The 20,505-nt window shown below is 42.4% G+C and overlaps 1 protein-coding gene across 6 annotated transcripts in view; it reads right to left on the reverse strand.

Moving 5' to 3' along the window:
* Positions 1 to 20,505, reverse strand: part of Gpatch2l (G-patch domain containing 2 like) — a 52,855-nt gene that overhangs the window by 30,332 nt on the left and 2,018 nt on the right. For all 6 annotated transcript variants that reach the window (XM_052739229.1, XM_052739234.1, XM_052739228.1 and 3 more), the window contains exons 2-5: positions 19,764 to 20,435; positions 7,258 to 7,322; positions 3,543 to 3,719; positions 2,641 to 2,720 (exon numbers count right to left, since the gene is read on the reverse strand). In XM_052739229.1, coding sequence (XP_052595189.1) covers positions 2,641 to 2,720; positions 3,543 to 3,719; positions 7,258 to 7,322; positions 19,764 to 20,425 — 984 coding nt within the window. In that variant the 5' untranslated portion in view covers positions 20,426 to 20,435. The remainder of the gene's footprint in view (positions 1 to 2,640; positions 2,721 to 3,542; positions 3,720 to 7,257; positions 7,323 to 19,763; positions 20,436 to 20,505) is intronic.

Below are 20,505 nucleotides of genomic sequence, written 5' to 3' on the forward strand. Positions count from 1 at the left end.
GTACACTAAGCTCCATGAACTATTTGACTGAGGTTCAACAAGTACCATAGACAAACAGTGACTGAACCCTCACCGAGTACCTGCTGAATACACGTCTATGTGTTAAAGAACTTGTGCTACTTAGAAAAATAAGCAGTCTGGCTAGATACATACTGTTCAGTGTTAGAGTGCTTGCCTAGCATGCACAAGGCCCTGAGCACCACAAAAAACAAAAACCACAAAAATGATCCCTGTGTTCTGTCCCTTGAATATCATTTCAAAGTAAAAGCACTAAACTGCTTCTTAAATTCAGGGCTCTCGGGACTGCAGAGGGAAAGCACAGCCTTGAGGCAAACCAGTTATCTCCACCAGAGAGTGGCAGAAGGCACTCCCTCCCCAATGAGCACATCAACAATGCTGTTGACCACAGCAACCTGCACAGAAATAAGAGTCACACCCAAGAGGAAGTGCCAAGGTGAAAGGACAGTCACGGGCCTGAGTGTCAACGCTACTCAAACACATCGGTATCTTGGCATTTGTACTCAACTATGTGTACAAGCTGGCCTGAAGATAGGAAACACACTTTAACAGAACCACCAGCTTTAGAAAAATTAATTTGAGGTCAGATTCTAAACAGGGGTGGAGCTAAGTGGAAGGTTCACATATTGCATTCTTCGTATTTTTCATCCCTCTGGTTATGCCTCCAGATCAGACATACAGAACGTAGAGAGGCCAAGGAAAAAGATGGGTGAATAATGAGCTATTTGTTACAGCAGAAAAATTATTAACTTAAAATGCCGTAATATTTAAATTTACAGTTTATTACTGTGTAAATTACAAGCAGTACTTTGCGTAATTAGCAGCTCGCTGGCAGGGAGCGGTGAATGAAACTCATTATTTATGATTACAGTTTAGAAAGAGAAGAGAGGGACTGGGGAGAGGAGCAGGGGGAGCAGAGCAGTGACCTCTGCTAGAAATGACACATCTCCCTTGAAGGTGATGAAGACGACTTTAAAAAGTACATCTCTCCCTATTCACTTGAGATCATTAGCTGCACATCCAATAAACCCTAGATTCCTCTAGAACTAACTCCCGTCCATGGAAGCGGAAAGCTCTTTGGTGAGCTTAAAGAAGGCAGCAGACAGGGCAGAGACCATTCTCTACACAATCAACAGAAGGGAAGGAAAACCTCACTGTCCACCACTCTCCAGCTTCTGCCTTCCTTACCTCATCCACACAGAAGCTCTCCCTGTCAAGAGGGAGCTCCAAAACCAACAAGGGTGTTGGTCCAGGGTCTATAGATGGAGTAAGCCAAAAGGAACATGGAGCGTGATTCTTGCGATGGTCAAATGCCTCTCTAGTTAGAGACTGGAATGGGACTTAAAGGTAAGAAGTAAGACTCTGGCTGGAGAGAGAGCTCAGTAGGTGAGGCACTTGCTGCCCTGTCTGATGACCTGAGTTCAATACCCAGGTTCCACAAGACTGAAGGAGAAGTGACTCCTGCAAACTGTCTTCTGCGGGAAACACACACACATTAATTAACCTCACCTCTTGTTTGTTTCTGCCCCCCAACCCCCAACCCCCAACCCGAGCTCCAAACTTGAGAAAATAGCTCTCTGGGTAGACTACAATACAAAGCAGGAGCCAGATGATCATGACTGACAACCATCACATGCTTGGCAAACACTGTAGCAGGCACTCTAAATGCTTGACAAACTCGTCCTCAAAACCATCTTCCCTGCCTGGCTAGGGAACCGTTTCCGTAGCCGAGTTCTCAGTCTCAAAGCTGGAATAATTTAAATCAAGAGCTAGGTGCATGCCTATAATCCTAGGATTCAGGAAATTAGACAGAACAATTTCAAGTTGAAGGCCAGTCTGGGACACAAAGCAAGTACCAGGCCAGTTTGGACTTCATAGAGACCCTATCTCCAAAAGGTAAAAAATAAAAATAAATTTAGTTAAAAAAAAAACAAAACAGTTCCCATAGGTTCAAGTCTCTATTCTGCTACTTGGATGCGGGGAATGCCACACACTTCTTACTTCTTTGAACCTAAGTTCTCCGTGTGGGCTAAGGCAACAGCTGGGAGGAATCACTGGCCCAGGGCCCAGCAAAGGCCCTGGCAAGGACAGAACTGCAGAGCAGTAGCTGTCCTCCCTGGGGCCAGGGCAAAGCTCCTGGAGGACGGTGAAGCAGGCTCAGTGTTATTTTACGTGTGAGAGAAGGCATTGCTCGTTTGGTTCAGTTTGTTGTTATGTAGCTTTCTCCTTTTAAATCAATTCTAGGATAAAAAGTCCAGTTAGGATAAAAACACATCCTGAATTCAGGAGTTATAAAGAAGCCAAAAGAGATTTTTAACTTATACAACAATATAGGGGCAGTCACAAGTGCAGAAGAGAGAGACCAAACCAGCCGCCTACACACAACAGAGGCTGACTAAATGCTTGGTCAGAACTTCTGTGTGGATAAAGTGTTTCTCTTTCAGTTTGTATCCATTCAAATCCCACACAACGTTCATTCACCCTTCTTAACTCCCAGAACATTTCAGTTGGTTTCATTCACTCCAGAGAGTCCTGTGATGCCTTCAACTGTCAGTAGGGCACGCAAATCCCATGGGGACTACCACCTTCCCACAGCACTGGAGAAACCATGAGATCTGTCACCTTCCCAGCCAGCCTTCTCCGCCCCTTCCTGAGGCACCGAGCTGTAGCTCCTGGCAATCGATTCAGACGAGCATGGTATCCTGTAGAAAGAAGAGGCCTCAGTTACAAGATCCTTAAGCACAGATGTTCTAGCACACTGGAGCCCTTACCCCAGCATCTTCACAAAACTATCTGCCAGACTGTGCCCATATCTTTGTCCTGAGCAATATGATCACAGATGTGCCACTCTGGGCACCAAACATCAACAAACACCAGATGACTGGCTCAATGGTTGATAGCTACTTCCCTGAGAGTCCTACATTTGCAGGGTTAAAGAAACTATGAAACAGTCCTGTTCATTGTCATACATCTTGGGCAATGGCCCAGACATTCCAAAAAGTGAAATGACTTGGTCACAACATGGAGCTAACTAAAAGAGAAGTGTCCTGTTATGGGCCCTTTCCACCACACTCTACCCCTTTAGAACTCAAGTAAAGCAAAGGAACAGATATGCGTTTGTGTCGAAGTACACAATAATAAGATCATTAAAACAAACACATTTAAAGAAGTATTTTAAAACCATCCACTTAAAAATGCCACATTTCTTGTATGTGAATGTTCCCTGTAAGAGTCGATCTTTCAAGCTTCCAAGGAGCATTTGGGAGGAATCACATCAACTTTACAAAGGGATGTATTGCTGGGATGTGACTGATGCCAGGCTGCCTAAATGTGGCACAAACTGAGATTTGTCCCAAGAGCCTATGTGGACTGATTAGGAGTGGGAGGACCCTGAGCTAACTCCACAGTTCAGAGAGCAATGCATGGCCAGAGGCATGCCAGTGATTGAGCAGGGCAACCGTTGAGTCTTCCCAAAGAGAACCATAAAGCCATGACCTTGACTTTTTCATCTTCTCCAAACTCACCTCTTTGAGCTGGCCGGGAAGGTAAAAGGAATGTGGGATCTGAGAGTTTATCCAGTCCGGAGTCCATTCTTTCTACTTCAGTGCAGTGATCAGGAGTCCACTTGGGCAGAAGGTTATGGACAGTGAATCCAGGGACGCACTCTCCTTCATAAAACCAATCACTTTGCTCATCATCCCCTAGAGTAAAGAGATCATGTCCTGAGCTGTCATGTTAAAATCCAAATGCCAGGAGGGTTTTTAATGCTACAGTTATGATACTACAAATAAACCAAAGTACAAAAGAACATGTCCAGTCCCTCTTGGGTCACAGTAAGATGAAACCTGAGGCATCGACCTAGTTCCACGTGAATGTTGGACTGGTTTTCACCACTTAAATAGTAAAATCTAAGATCTAGCCTTACGGCCCTCCTGAATTCATGTGGAAAACCTGAAAATATGTTATCTCTTCCAAAACACACAACAGCTCTAACTTATAGTGAAGCAACTAATGCCCAGAAGTCAGGGTTAAGCCAGTAAATGAAGTCAGAATTTGAACCCAGAACCTGACAAAGCCCAAGTGTTATCCATAAAAAACAAACTGACTTCCTTACCATTATCCACCATGTAGACAAACAGAGTTCAAAGCCATAAGAGTTCCTCAATTCAAAAATTAGTTTTTATTGCTGGGGGATTTTTACATATTTACATTTTATCTTAATAGGTCAGTAAAGAAATTATGCCCACACTTTGTTTTGGCTGGTATCTCATTGATGGGACAGAAAATCATTTTGAACTAGAAATCCAAGCTATCAAGGAAAAAAAAAACCCACAGAAACAAGCAATAAAATTCTTTCAAGAAACTATGACATTTGCCCAAGGCCACATTGTTCATTAATGGTAAGGTCTCAATGAACCCATTTGTCCAACCTCTTGGTTTGAACTTCCAATTAACTACCCTAACAACAGTTCAGTTTCTACTAGAGTGTATTCCTGCCAACAAGACAGGTAAGAAAAGGGCATCTTCATGTCTGCTACTCATCCCCTTCCCAACTGCAAGAATAAACTATGACAACAGCATTTAAAGCTCACGAGTCCTCCACCCCCCAGCATATACTAGATCCCACCTGCCAAACACATGAAGCCACTAACACGCAGGATAATAATGACTCTTAAAATTAATGTGGAAATCTCCAAGGGGGCAATGAAGCCTGCACTCTGCAAATAATAGCTATTACCACCAAGCACCAAAGAGGATGCTCTTTGGTAAATATTGGTGTCTGGCTATAAACAATCACTGCAAACAGCTGTCTTGGGAACAGGGGTTCTCAAACTTCAGCAAGCATCCGAAGCACCAGAAGGGCTTGTCAAAACCAGGATGTGGGGAAGTGAGGAGATGATAACAGATGGGAAAGAAGATACATCAGGGGGACACACAGACACTAGCAAGTCTCTTCATGAAGCTGAGCAGGCCTGGGGAGCACAATCTGAGAGAGCACTACTCTACATGGGGAGCACAATCTGAGAGCACTACTCTACAGGAGCCTCACCAGCCAGTGACACGGTGGACTAGTTTCTATGCACTATGACATGCTTATTCCATTCTCAGGCAGAAGCATTTCTCAGGACATGCACTACAACAGGTAAACTCCTTAGATCACGTTTTCTGACAATGAATTAATGCAGAATGGGAATTATAGTTCTTACAATTCACTCATGATCCAATAATAAAAGTTTTTAAAAAGGACTTGGAGCTGGGCATGGTGCCACACTCTTTTAATCCCAGCACTCAGGAGGCAGAGGCAGGCAGATCTCTGTGAGTGTGAGGACAGCCTGGTTTACAGAGCGAGTTCCAGGAGCCGGGCTATGCAGAGAGACCCTGTCTCAAAAAACAAAATAGTAAGAGACTTTTGTGAGACTGTCAGATAAAATCCTGCCATTTTGCCTCTCTCTGCCACCTCTCCTAGAGACAGCCTTGGCAGTTTGATCCCCAATAACCCTTTTTTTCTACACACAGTAGGTCTAGTTTGGGGGCTTCACTGCACCCTTGCTTACACTTACCTGGGTTTATCAACTTAATAGGGCCTCTTGCATTCCAAGCAATGTGTAAGGGGCCATGGTTACAAATGATTCTAAGGGCTGGAGAGATGGCTCAGTGTTAGGATCACTTACTGTTTTCGCACAGTACTTGGGTTCGGTTCCAAGCACCTACATGGCAGCTCACAACCATCTATAATCCTAGTTCCAGGGGATCTGATGCCTTCTCTGACCTCTTCAGGGTTATGCACCTTCATGGTGCACACACATACACAAAAAATTAAAAAATAAAAATAATCATCCCCGGCTGCGGAAGGTTTCAATGGAAAGCACGTAACACAACAGGTGATCTTTAAAAAGCAGAGGTTGGAGAGACAGATGGCTCAGTAGTTAGGAGAACTTGTTGCTTTGGCAGAGACCTGGGGTCAGTTGCCAGCACCCACGTAGGGACTCATGAGCATCCATAACTCCAGTTTCAGGGATCCAGTGCCTTCTTCTGACCTATGAGGGTACCAGGCACACACGTGGGACACATTACATACATGCAGGCAAAACACTCATACACCAAAATTTAAAAGCATCGAGTAACAAACACAATCAAAAGGCAACAGGTACAAAGAACAAAATCAAAAGGCAACACGTGCGCGCACGAGCGCACGCACGCGCGCGCACACATACACACACACATACACACACACACACACACACACACACACAGGTAAGGTTTCCTTCAGGAAAAAAAATGCACATTTAAGTGGAATACTTGGTGACTTTTTAAGACACTTATTAAATATTCACCAAGGACACTACAGGGTTTATTAACATGACTCTGTCATACTCTTCAGGCATTTAAACTTAAATAAGGTAAAAGTTATTCCTTAGTAATAATAACATATCAACCTTCCCCAAAAGAATTATGTATGAGAATATTATTGGTTATAATTAAAAGAAATTTTCACAAGCCAGCCTTGACACTCTGACCCCATGGACCAAAGATTCTCAAACTATAAGCTACTATATAAGAACCACTTCAGGGGCTTGTAAAAACTATAGATTCCAGGGACCAACTTCAAATCTATTTGATTTGTGGCAGTTCAGAAAATCTGAAATTTTCACAATTCCCCAGGTGGCTCTCATATGCCTTCAATAAGTCACTCCACAGTCACTGGAATCAACCACTGAGACAAAGTCCCAAAGCTGGAATCAAGATTACACTGCCAGGGAGCTGGAGAAAAAGGCCAGCAGTTAAGAGTGTGTACTGCTCTTCCAAAGGACCAGAGTTTGGTTTCCAGCACCCATATCAGATGGCTCACAACCTGTAACTCCAGCTCCAAAGGGATCTGGTGTCCTCTTCTGGGCTCCATGGGTAACTGCACTCACATGCACATACCCACACTCAGACACTCATGTATACACATAATTTAAAAATTAAAAAATAAAGAGTCTTTAAAAAAAAAAACAAAAAACTTCTAGGTTTTTAAAAAGATTATCAGCTGGGCAGTGGTGGCGCACGCCTTTAATCCCAGCACTCGGGAGGTAGAGCCAGGTGGATCTCTGTGAGTTCGAGGCCAGACTGGTCTACAGAGCAAGATTCAGGACAGGCACCAAAGCTACACAGAGAAACCAGAAAAAAAAAAAAAAAAAAGAAGAAGAAGAAGAAGAAGAAGAAGAAGAAGAAGAAGAAGAAGATGATGATTATTACCTTGCCGTCCTTCGTCATTGGTGAAGAGCCCTGTGTCGCTGCTGCTGCATACACTGCTAGTTTCACTGGAAAAAAAAAAAAAGAGAACTCAACAATTCCAGTCAAAAACCATTTTCAAATGGAAGCATCCCGATCGTCTAACTTCCAATCTGATATGTAAATGTCACACAGAAGACACAGGTGAAGTTTACTCTCCTCCCCTCAAACGGTAGGAGAAGAATGTTAAAACTCTTACACATTAGACTAGTTTCAACATACTTAAAGTCACTGTGATGAAAGGCCATAGGAATCAGCAACCAACTTCTCATTCTCCGACTTCTCTCTTCTTTTGGTATGACCTCTGAGGACTTTGTGGACCATCCATTCTCTGCTGCAACAGCTTACCTCTGCAGATGAGTGCAGAAGCCCTCAAATGGTTTCTACAGTTTTAAGTGGTTGGAAGAAAAACTCCAAAAATGTAGACATTACATAAAATTCAAATTTCAGTGTACACAATCGAGTTTTATGGAACGCAGTCATGCTCATTCATTTATGTACCCGGGGCTTACCATCTGCAAAGGTAAGCAGCTGCAACAGAAAATAGACAGCCTCCAAAGACTTCAGATACTGGCTGTGTGGCTCATTACAGAGAAAGTATGTGGATCTCTATATTATAAATTCTACTCTAAGATGACTATGTTACCATTGTTTTAATGTTAAAAGATTAAAAGAGGTATTTTATCATAAAGTCTATCAAGTCTCTTTCCATTAATTTCAAGTCACCAGCAACACTACAACACACGATGCCTCTATGATTATTTTTATTTGGAATCTATTCTCTCCTTATATTCTAAATTAAAATGGCAGGCTCAAAAAATACCTGTTGATCAAAAAAAAAAAAATAGACATTTTCTCCTACTGTGTCAACAGCATTTCAAGAGAAAATTCTTGAAAGAACTTGGACTGAACTTACCTTAAGAGTTTCCTATATGGAGTCTGTAATGACAATGATGTCATGAAACCATCATCAGGACTCTAAGATTATGACCAAGGGAGGTATGTATATCCTTGATTTAAAACATTATGTCTATAGAACACTTATTCCATTAAAGTATCCTTATTCTACTGGAAATGAGCGTATTATCTGATGGCATTTTCTAACTCTGTGTATTCCCTCAGAGTAATTTGCGTTGTGAAGCTGTAATACATGTCAAAAAAAACCTGTGAGCTGGGCAGTGGTGTGTGTGTCTTTAATCCCATCACTCAGGAGGCAGAGGCAGGCGGATTTCAGTGAATTCAAGGCCAGCCAGGCTACACAGAGAAACTGTCTCGAAAAACCAAACAGAAAAGAAAAGAGAATAGTTAGTACAATTTGCTAAGAAGAAAAAAAACTGGGAGCTGCACAGCATGCTTGCACACAGGAACTAAGAAGCAAGTTGCCAGAATAAAGTCCTTGCTAGAAAGGCAACTATGTCCAAGGGTGTCCAGTCCTACAGTCCTCCTGTCACTCACTTCTTGCTCAGAGATTTTTAAAAATTAGACTTATTTTATTTTATGTGTATGAGTGTTTTGCCTGCATGTATGTGCCTGGCATCCTTAGAGACCAGAAGAGGGTGTCAGAGACTCTGGAAGTGCAGTCATGGATGGTTGTAAGTCACTGTGTGGGTGCTGGGATCCAAACCCTGGTCCTCTTGCAAGAGAAATAAAGTGCTCTTAACTGTTGAGCCATCTCTCCAGCCCTGGGATTATGATTTGTAACAAATCAGACCTATAAGACTCCTGAATAATTTAATCAACTATAAAATGTTAAATATTGGGAACTAACTCCTAAGAGACATAGCTCAATGGGGAGAAGGCTTGCCTAGCATACATGAACCCTGGGTTCAATCCCCAGCCCTGCAGAGACCAGGTGCAGGGATGGACACTCAGAGTCTCAGCACTTGGAAGTACAGGTAGGAGGGTCAGAAATGCAGTCATCCTCTTAACAGCCAGCCTGCATACAAGATATCTGGTCTGAAACAAACCAAAAACAATTAGAAACAAGAGGTGAGGGAGGGAAGGCACAGGTAGCCAGCCAGCTTTGGTTTTGTTTTGTTGAGACAGGGTCTCTCCATAGCCCTGGCTGTCCTGAAACTCAGAGATCCCCTGCCTCTGTCTCCCCAGCGCTGGGTGTGTCTACAAAGGGCAGACAATGCAGTGCTAACCTCTTAAAGTGACAGCAGCTCGAGTGGCCTCTGTGCCTCCTGCTTTTGGCTCTGGAATTGTTCCGTCCTCCCCATTCTCATGGACTTAGGAGATCCAAACCTACCAATGGTGCACATACAAACTCCTCCTAGACTAGCTCTAAAATAATGGAGAACTACATTACCTTGCACATAAACCCCCCAATCCAATCCTAAAGTGGGGGAATAAAAACGTTTCTAACAGAAAAGTGAAGAGAAAACAACCCTCTCCCCATTAGCCCAGAGCTTCACAGAGTTTTAACAGACACTGCGGGGACCCACACTAAGACTAGCAAGAATCATCTCAACAGCAATTAAATGATGCACTTGATAAATCCTCAGGTGGTGATAATGGGAGAGGAAGATGAAGAATTAGGAGAGGGCTTTCCAAAGACAAATATTGTTCAATTACTAAGGGATAGTACAGGTCTGGAGTTTAACCTTACAACACTAGGAAAATCATCCCCTTTTAACAGCTGGAAAATGTCAAAAAGATTCACAGGAGGGAAAAAGAAATTTAGTAGAAGTCTGAGAACAACTTGGAGAAGGTGAGTTCTCTGATTCACTTATTTATTTGTGTATGTGTGTGTGTACACTCATGTGGTGGTCAAGAGGAGTTGGTTCTTGTCCTCCACCATTTGGGCCCCAGAGATTCAACTCAGGTTATCAGGCTTGGCAGGAAGCACCCCTACCCACTGAACCATCTCACTGGCCCTATGGGTTTTCTCCTTTCACAATGTGTGATCCAGAGATCAAACTCTGATCACCAGGCTTAGCAGCAAGCACCTTCACCTACTGAACCATCTAACTAACCTCATATTTCTCTACAATGCTTTCCACTTAAAAAATGTTTCCATATTTCACTGAGCAGCAGGGTCACCATTTTTAAATGAGACACAAAATTAGAGCTTGGATTTTGGACCACCAAGTATATTATCTAATTACTACAGCATTATTGGAAAAGCAACTGAAGTACATCCAAACGAAGTAACAGAGTGTAAAGAAAGCCACCTTAGCCAGCACCTCTAAAAGACTGATTCTCCCACCAACATTCTATTAGAAGTCAAAGAAGGTGCTCGGCACACACACACACATCACTTACGCTCTGCTCTGCAAGTAGTATTTTGCTTTATCACACATCCATCCAACCCACCCATCTAACCTTCCCACCAGAGCTTCTTTGTAATTAGAGGCTCTCTCAGTGGAGCAGATGATTAGGCACAGCATTCATATCCACATAAGCATGGATCACAGGAATGAGCCCCATAAACTGCCCCATACCTCGTCTACAGCAACCATCTCAGTCAATCACTTAACGGCCCAGCATTATAACCCTCAGTAGTGACTCAACTGCTTTTGTCTCTAAAACATTCTTTCCAAATTCTGAAAATGAATTGTATATACTTTTAGGAGATTAAAGGTTTTAATTTCAAACGAACACAAGGTCTCAGTTTTAAAACTATGGTATCTTTCTTCTATAGGAAAAATTGATTGTTTGGTTTTATTCATTCTCTCAATTTGAAATTCATGCTTATTATAGAAAGCTGAGCCAATGAAGTGAAAACCCAATCTCAGGAGAGAACATCTTCAGCAGTCATTCTCAACTAGAGGCAATTTGCATCCTTCTCAGGGTCATTTAGCAACGCCTCCAATCTTCTCCCTCTTGCACTGGGGTAGAAGCCTGGGCCTCACCACTGAGTGTACATATACCACCACAGTCCTTGGCAGCATTTTTCATAACTATGGCACACAGGGTGAACAGAGAGACAGGAGTACACTGGGGCTTGCTATCCAGACAGCCGAACTGAAAACCAGTGTCAGTGAGAGACCAAAGGACTACGGGGGACAGTGATAGACACCAATGTCCTCCTCTGGCCTCCACACCAAGTGTGCATATCTGAGTGTACGCATTCATACAATACACACACACACACACACACACACACACACACACACACACACACACACACACACCAAGCTGAACTACAAAGTTACCATGCAGATTTGTTGCTCCCATTTATTAGCCAAGAAGCTTAAGAAATTATCTCTTACATATAATTTTTATATATTTAAAACTAACTAAACAGAATTTTATGGCTCTTGGGATTATTATAGAAATAATAATAATATAGAAAAAGCTTTTAGGTTAATTTTTCAAACTAAGTAATAATGTAGTTAACACAAACTTTAAACATATTTTAGAATCCAGGAGAAGAAAGAAAAGTGTCACTTCTACGTGCATTGACCAGAGACAGCCTGGCTCTCCCCATCTATTTTTTGCCCCACTTCTGGGTAGAGGTGGAAGCTCTGCAACTGCGTGTCATCATGAACCTGGACCCATACACTGGAACACAAGGTCACTCAGAGACAGCTCTCCCGGGTAGTGAGTCTGTGTTCAGTTTCATCTAGATGGCACCAAGAATGAGGCCAGCAGCCTGCCCAGTTCACGTGACCAGAAAGGGACTAGGACAAATGCGTAGTTTGCTGGGTCCACTAGGCTGGTGGCTAAGCTCAGAGAAGCCCACCCATCTTTTTAATGCACTGTCTACCTATTTGCAGGATTAATAGCAATTCACCTTTAGGAGGATAAGGGCCCATTTTTAAGAGGCCTACATTTCTGAAACTTTCTTTTAGAAAAACATCTTATTTTTTATGCGTATGAGTGTTTTGCCTGTATGTATGATGTGTACTATGTACATGCCGGTACCTGCAGAGGTCAGTAGTGGGTCACCCTGGCATTGGAGTTACAGGTGGTTGTGAACTACCATGTAGGTGCTGGGAATCAAACCTGGGTCCCCTGAAAGAGTGGCCAGTGCTTTTAACCACTGAGCCCTCTCTCTAACCCTATTTCTGAGACTTTCTGTTGCCTTTCCACATGAAATTTATCCTTTCTATATACAAGAAGGAAACAATGCTGTTCTCCTCAAAATTCTGCCAGCAAATACAGCCCCTCACATTTATCACTGAGGATGAATGCCATGGTACTGTCAATGCTTTCAGGATCTGTCTTCATACCTTTTCCACCCAGACTGCCAATGCAGAACATAAAAGATTGCCAGGACATGTATGGGAGAGAACTGTTTTCATTAGCTCTCCATTTTAAACTTAGGTTTAATTTTTCTTCAGTTTAGGAAATTTTCCCCCATCAGCTGCATCTCTTAAGCCCTTCTTTTCCAGTCCCCTGGTCTCTTCTCTGGGAGAATGTATGCACAGATTGGGCCTCTAGTCTCTTGTCCTCCAGACCTGATGTCCTCTTTGACCAGTATTTCTGCCATCTGCATTCTGGGAAGACTCCAAAGTTTTCCATATCATCAATTCAATTTCTGTCCTTCATTTTGTAATTACAATTACACCTTAAATGTCCTTGTGCATCTTCCTCCCAAATACTGGTTGTCTGAGCAGTCACCTTCCAGTTCTCTGTTTCCCATTTCAAAATGGGTCTACCTTTTTGTATCCTGGTGAATATTCCTAAAATATTCTTCTGATTCCCACTGCAGTCTTCAAAGGGCTGTTCTGCCTCTGAAGTTTGAGAACAATGTCCCCTTTCCCTTACTCTACAGAATGTGTCCAAAAGCCTCTTTTGTCTTTTCTTTTTTCTTTAAGTGAACATGTCCCAAATTATTTGTAATAGTTCTCTTTTAAATAAATGAAACTCGACAGAATTTAATTCAATTCCTCTGACTTCATGTTCTCGTATGTTTTTAGTCATATATCACTGTGCAAAACAGCCTATTTCATTATGGTATCTTCATAACTGCATACCACATCCCTAGCTCCTATTCACCCCTCCCATGGCCTTCTCCCATCCTGGGCCCCTGCCTCTTCCTCTTCCCAAATGGTTGCCTCACTGCTTTCAAGGCTTTTTGTAAAATGTCTAGATTCCATACAAGAGAGACCACATGTGATGTTTGTCTTTTGGAGCCTGGCTGACTTCATTTAGCATGACCTCCATTAACAGCCATTTTCCTGCAAATGATATGACTTCACTATTCTTAACAGCTAAACAATATTCCATTATTTCTGTAAACAGTATTTTCTTTATCAGCTAGGCTGAGACTGTAACTTGACTATTGTGAACAGTGTCACAACAAACATGGGCATACAAGTATCTCTGTCCTGTGTTGGCATGAATTCTTTCAGGTATATAACCAGGAATGCCACAGCTAGATCATTAATTTTCTTAGGAGCCTCCATGCTGATTTCCATTGTGGCTACACGAATTCACATTCCAAACTGCCTGAGTGCCCCAACCCCATCCTTGCCAGCACTTGCTCTTGTTTGATTCTGTGACAGCCATTCTGACTGAGGTAAAACTGAATGAATGTCAATGTAGTTTGGATTTGCATTTGCCTGATGGCTAAGGGTAATGAACATTTTTCACATATTTACTGGAATTTTGTACTTCTTTTGAGAACTGTCTACTCAAATAATATGCCCATTTACTGACTGGATTATTTATTTTGGTGTTTAATTTTCTGAGTTCTCTGTAGACTCTGGATATTAATCAGATGAATAGATGGCAGATTTCATCCCATCCTGAAGGCTCTCTCTATTCTGGTAATTATTTCTTTAGCTGTGTAGGAGCTTTTTAATTTCATGTAATCTTATTCGTCAAATTTGGGGATTATTTCCAGTTATCCAAAGGCCACTGGTTCCTATCTGTCCACAGAAAGTATACATATATGCCTCAGACCCACACCTGACCAATAGGCATGAGGCGGCCTTGACATAATCCCAGGGCTACTGGGGTTTTCAGCTCACACAGGTCTCAACAGACACTGGACCATCTCCTACCCTCACTACCTGACTCTCACCCCACCACAGCCCAGGAATTTGTAACAAACTGAGGCATAGGAAATGCTACAATCTCTAAAATGCACTACCAAGAGGGATTTTTTTCTTTTCTGGCCATACAATACTAAACTGTATGCTTGAAGGCTCAACTTCCCATGACTGTCTCTTAGACACAAACACAAAACACACGGAGAAAACCAGACTGCCCTATCCAAGTATACCCCAAACAGAAAATTCAGAGTTACAGGTTGGAAGTGAAGGACAGAGCAACATTCCACCTAAGAAGTTCTAGCCATCTTTGCATTTCTGAACCCTGGGCTGCCTGGTGAGAATGTACATAGGGCCTTGCCTTTCCAGGGCAGACTGACAAGATTACGTTCCACAGTATACCAGCCTGCAGCAGAGGAAGCCTTGCTGATAGGCCAACTCTGAGTCCTGGTTTCTGGTAATGTGGGTATGCAAATGTTTCATTTTTTCCCTGCTGTTTTTAGCTTTTATTACATTTGTTTGATTGACTGATGGGGGGATGAGTGCCACAGGGGGAAACAAGAGCCACAGTACATGTGGAAGTCAGAGGACAAGTTGTAGGGCACTGGTTCCTTCCTTCCACCACAGGGTTCCTGGAGACTGAACTCACACTGTCAGGCTTGATGGCAGGCAGCTTCATGCATAGAGACATCTTGCTGGCCCAAATGTCTAATTTTTCATAAGCATTTTAGTAGGTAGTTGAAGCTGTTTGTTCGATGCCTTTTAAAATACAAATTCACAAGTCACAATAGCAGGTAGACTAAGAAGCACAGGATCTCATGTGTCAGGGGTCGTTAGAAGTGTTGCAGCTTATTTCTTTCAGCTCTGTGATGATGGTAATGGTCATCAGGCCATGCTGGAATTCCTAATCATTGCAGTAACCTAGAACTTGGGACTCAGTGAAATAATCCACAGAGTTCTGCTCTTTAATATTATATATTTACTATTTAGCTCTGTACTTTCTAGCAAAGCTCTTTCTGGGAGGGAGACTCTAAGAGACCTTCAAATACAGTCATATCACATGTGCCTCTCAAAGAATCTTCTGGCTGTTTCTAAGGATGCACTACGAGAACTAGACTAAGCCTATACAAGCAGTCTGTGCTAGTCTTCCGATATCTTTTGGTGAATGTTAAGCCTATATAAGCAGTCTGTGCTAGTCTTCCGATACCTTTTGGTGAATGTTGCCAATTGCAGAAAAGGTAAGCATGTACTTGGTCAGCATCTCTGTTTACAGAAGGGAAAAGCAGAACATCCAACACTACATATATTCTTTCCACTGCCCCAGTAACCCCTGATTAATGACCTCCACTTGCAAAGGAGACTACTTACCTTAACCATGAAATAATGAATGCTATTGATCCAACAAGCTACTGCTATAGAAGGTTATTGATCACCCAATCTTTGGTTAAAATGGTCCTCATTTAGCAATTTCACTGTCACAAACACCTGGAGCAAAGCACACTCATAATTAAAGAGTTTGGGGCAGTTAAAGTGAGAGGTGATGGACAGAGATCTCAGCTTTCTCCCATTTATTCTTGCTTCTGAGCTATTGTTTGTGTCAGAAGGGATATTGATTTTCTATAAAAATAAGAAAACAAGAAGCACCAAGGGGCTGCAGAAGGTCAGCTTGGGCTGGGGAAGGAGGGGACAGGTCTAGCACTCCATCTCTGTCATTTGCCTTCCAAGACAAGGGACTATTTTCTTTCCTATGAGACCGGCCTCTAATCCATCACCTGAAGAAGGCTCCTGATGGGACTTTAGGCCATCACCCAAGCAATTTGCTCATAAAAGAACTAAACTACATTCAAGAGGAACAAACAATGTGCTGCTGAAGAGCAGAGAAAACCAGGCTAAGCTCCATCACCTAATGAGTAAGTGATATTCAGAAAATCTGAATGAAGACTGGAAGGAAGGAATTTTACAAGATTTGTATTCACTCCCATAAATACACAGAAGACATTACAGTAATAACTTGATCTTTATGCTGCATAAATAAAGCTATTATGTCATACCTATTTCTACATCCTCACAGTTCTTAGCTGGAACACAACTGAAGAACAGAGAAAGAAAAGCAGAAAGAAACAGCACCAAGGATTAAAACTGTTAGCAATTTTAAGTTATTAGCAGTAAGTGAATTTAAGTAAACTAGAAATAAAGCCAATTAACATATACATTACCAAACCCAAAACACTTAATACATAGTTTCTTAAAACACTACCCACAGACTAGGCTAAGGTTAATAATCAGCTTCTTATCTCAGTAATTTTACAAGGTGGATCAAGGTTAGTAAGTTTCCATGGCTGATGGGGAGAACCCTCAACATGACAGACAGGAAATAAAGTTCCACACTTTGATCTCTATGTGACTGAACCATGGCACAGCCAAGCAGCTTCATTAAGAACAGCCACAGGGATTCTTGAAAGGACTTCTTTTAAAACACGTGTAGGGAAATTTTAGCATGATCAACTAACCAACAGAGAGTAATATACAAATCATAACTATTTTCTATTTGCAGTCTAATGTTAGCCCTGTTTATAAAATATGCTTAATACCCAAGGGTAGGGTTGGGTATGAGGCTCAGTTTCAGAGTACCTGCCCACCATGCACCAAGCTCTGAGTTCAATTCCCAACACCAAAGCAAAACAAATAACAAACCACAAGCCTGTAATTCCAACATTTAGGAAGCTGAGGCAGGAGGATTTCAAGTTGAAGGTCATCCTGAGGCAAAGACTCTATCCTAAAAAATAATATAATAATAATGAGTAAAAATAAAAATAAAAATAAGTCATAATTAAGAGCAGCTTGAAAATTGAAAGATTTTATTTCACTTCACTGTTGAGGAAAGTTTGAACAGATTCTGATGCCAGAGAATAAGAAGCATCCTTCTCTTCACAGAATGCATTAAGGAGGAAAATACAAGTATTTGTAACTACAGATAGATGGAGTCAAGTTAAGGAGTGATTTCGCATTCCTTTAAAAATTTGACTCTACTTATTTATTTTTAAAAACAGGGTATCGTACAGCCCAGGCTGGTTTCAAACTTACTAAGTAACTGGAACTCCTGCTCTTCCTGCCTCTACTTCCCAACTGCTGGGACTACAAGAAAGTGCCACCATGCCCAGCAATTCAATTAGAACTTTTCAAAGACTTTCTCAGTGCATGTCCATTACTGTTACTGTAATCCCGCCACCTAGTTTCCCTGTATTTTAAAACAAAGTGGGAAACAGAAACTGATAAAATAAAAATAGAATTATTTACAGTTTGGCCAAAATCACGGAGAGAAACTCCTGGGGTCTCCATGTAACAGTGTTAACCATCTTGGATGAAATAACCCTGGAAATATACACATTAACTTAACTGTGAGATAAGCTTTCCAGACCGAGTGAAATCTCTTCCCAGAAGGCAAATGCCTCCTCTGGTCAGTACTAGGATTTCAGCCTCTCCCTGCTCTAGCATGGGACTCCTGAGAAAATTTTAATTCTTTTGGGTCCATTGTTTCAATAATCTTAAAAGTTGGAAGTGAGGGCACAAGGGTCTCTCTTTTTTTTAGAGAAGACAGCTGACAGTCTCTAGCACACACAATACCTTCAGTTTAACAAGAAATTCTGGGGAAGAAAAAGACATAAGCAACATTCTAAAAGGTTATTTTAATTCTCCATTCTCAATTGTAAGTGTCTCAGATGTAAATGCTTGATCTTACAGCTAACCTGAATGCCTCAACAAAAGGTTTCAGAATCATAAAACGCTTCAAGTTGGCTAAGCAATTCTTGTTTGATTAAAAATAGTATGAATCAGGGGGAAGAGTGCCTTTATAATCCAAAAACTATATATAAATTGGATAAATAGGCCTTAGAAAGAATCAAATTTAGAAGAAAATTTCAAGAGTCAAATTGTGAGCCTACCTCAACAAGCTGAACACACTGGCAAAATACAGTTAGTAAGAAAAAGTTGGAAAGTTAAATGAAAAACCATTCAGAAAAAGAGGAAGCATACAGACGTACATAGCTTGTCCTGTTACCAACACAGGCTTACTTGGTGGACCTAAGCTTTATGTCTTTGAGGGTGGAAACTTCAGAAGAACAAGGTCCTAAGGAAGGTTACTTGTGCTACAGCTGTAAAACATAACAGGCCACCAAACCTGGTGAAATGTGAGTTTGGAAATCAGGTTTGACTCTCAGTTTGGACACTAGGTGACCCTGGCAAATTACTCAAACTCTAAACTTAGTTTTCTCTTCTAAAAATACAAATAATGAGGTTCTACCATACAGTAGAATGTAAGGAATAAATAGGAATACCCAGCAGGCATGCAGTACAGTGCCTACCACAGAGTACTCAGCAAACCTGCAGCGCTCAACCCACCTCGTGGCCACCACTGACAGCATCTGAAGGGATACAGGAAGAGGGGAAGATGGCAGACCATCCTGCAGTGTGCCACAAAAAACTGCCCCAAACACCAAAGGCATCCTCACAGAGAGGTCACATCTTAACTCTAGTAATAACACTAAAGTAGCAAGCTGCCAAGTATCCATGTTTTCAGGGCGATCTGACTTGGAGAGAAGTGAGTTATCAAAACTACACTGACATTTTAAACATGCATCCATCAGAGTACTTTATCACATGTGATACAAGATTAAAGGGACTCATACTGTCATTTTCAAAACTCACTATATATGCATACAACCTAAAACGTCTGCCATTGGAGAACACCCAAGGACAGATTAAGATGGCTCAGGGAGTAGGTGAAAGCACCTGCCGCCAAGCCTGACGACCTGAGTTTGGACACACACACGGACACGGACACACACACACAGAAATGCACTTAATTATAGTCAAATTATAACTAGAAGAAAACAGAATTATAGTCCCAAAGTATATAAAGTCATGATTCTTTGTTTTGTTTTGTTTTTTTGAGACAGGGTTTCTCTGTGTAACAGTCCTGGGACATGCTTTGTAGCCCAGGCTGGCCTGGGACTCACAGAGATCCACCTGCCTCTGCCTCCTGAGTGCTGGGATTAAAGATGTGTGCCACCACAGCTAAGCCATGATTCTTAAAGAGCACACATAGCTTCCCTTTATTTACAAACTGCCTAGACCCGGCACCTGCATGCCTTCTCTGTCACAACTGTCAACACTAGCCCTTGCTGATACCTTGGCTCTAAACAACAGTAGCTTTGTATGAACTGAATGGTATAGAAAACAGCAAATTATTTTTTAAGACAAATTCTTGGTTATGCATTTAAAGTCCATGTTTGAAGTTAATTTTAGGATGAAATTATTTCTGTTACACACAAAGCAAACTAGACTCATGAATGACGCTTTGTAAACCAGAGCTCAACCACCAGCTGACTACGGGAAGCCACAAGGCCACAAGGCAACACTAGCGTGGCTAGCTTAGAGGAGAGCGGAACTCATGGCAAGACTGGGGGTTTGCACTTCGGCCCAATTCACCAGGGACACCTTCCGCTTTCGGAAGGGCGAGCTCACCATTCTGACATGTTCTCATCGGAGCCCTGCTTCTGCTCCTCGGCCTCACACTCCATCCTTTCCTTCCTTCCTGTTTTGCTTAGGAAAGTCCTACTTTCTGCCGATTCACACAGCCCGTGGCCTGACGAGGTCCAGGGGGTGTTCTCCTTCCAGCGCGACAGACGCTGCTTCTTGGCCGACTTGAACCTGCAGCCTCTCTCATAGCTCCAATCTGACACTTTCAGCTTCTGCTGAAGACTGGCAGCCACCTCTGACGTCACTCTCTTCACCTTCCGCCGGCGCCTGAGTGGTCTGCAAGGTGCATTTTCTGTAAAGGAGTCAGATTCGTGCCACGAATGTTGCTTACTCCTAATGATGGCACTGAGGGCTGGGTGGCGTTTGGCCACCGCTGTGTCATCAGAGTCACTGAAATTGGTGAGCGGGGCCACTTCTCGACAGTCCTTGGTGGCCTCATCCAGACTTGACTCTGAGGCTTCACTGAAGCAGCAGGCATGCTCTGCCAGGTGAGAAAAGTCAGACCTGCGCTTCCGGCCTCTGCGCTTCCGAAGCTGCCGCCTCTGCTGCCTGGGGCTCAGGGCCATCTCCTCCCATAGCTCACCAAGCTTATTCTGCTCAGAGGTCTGCTCCAAGGCTGAGGCTAAGTCGTGTACCAGCTCATCCATGAGGCCACATCTGACACACACACACACAAAAAAAAAAGAAAAAAAAAGAAGACGAAAAGCTTGAAAAGACCTGCTGTTTT

Source organism: Peromyscus californicus, unplaced genomic scaffold, assembly GCF_007827085.1.
Source record: "Peromyscus californicus insignis strain IS unplaced genomic scaffold, ASM782708v3 Scaffold_15__1_contigs__length_86483966, whole genome shotgun sequence".
Lineage (NCBI taxonomy): Eukaryota > Metazoa > Chordata > Mammalia > Rodentia > Cricetidae > Peromyscus > Peromyscus californicus.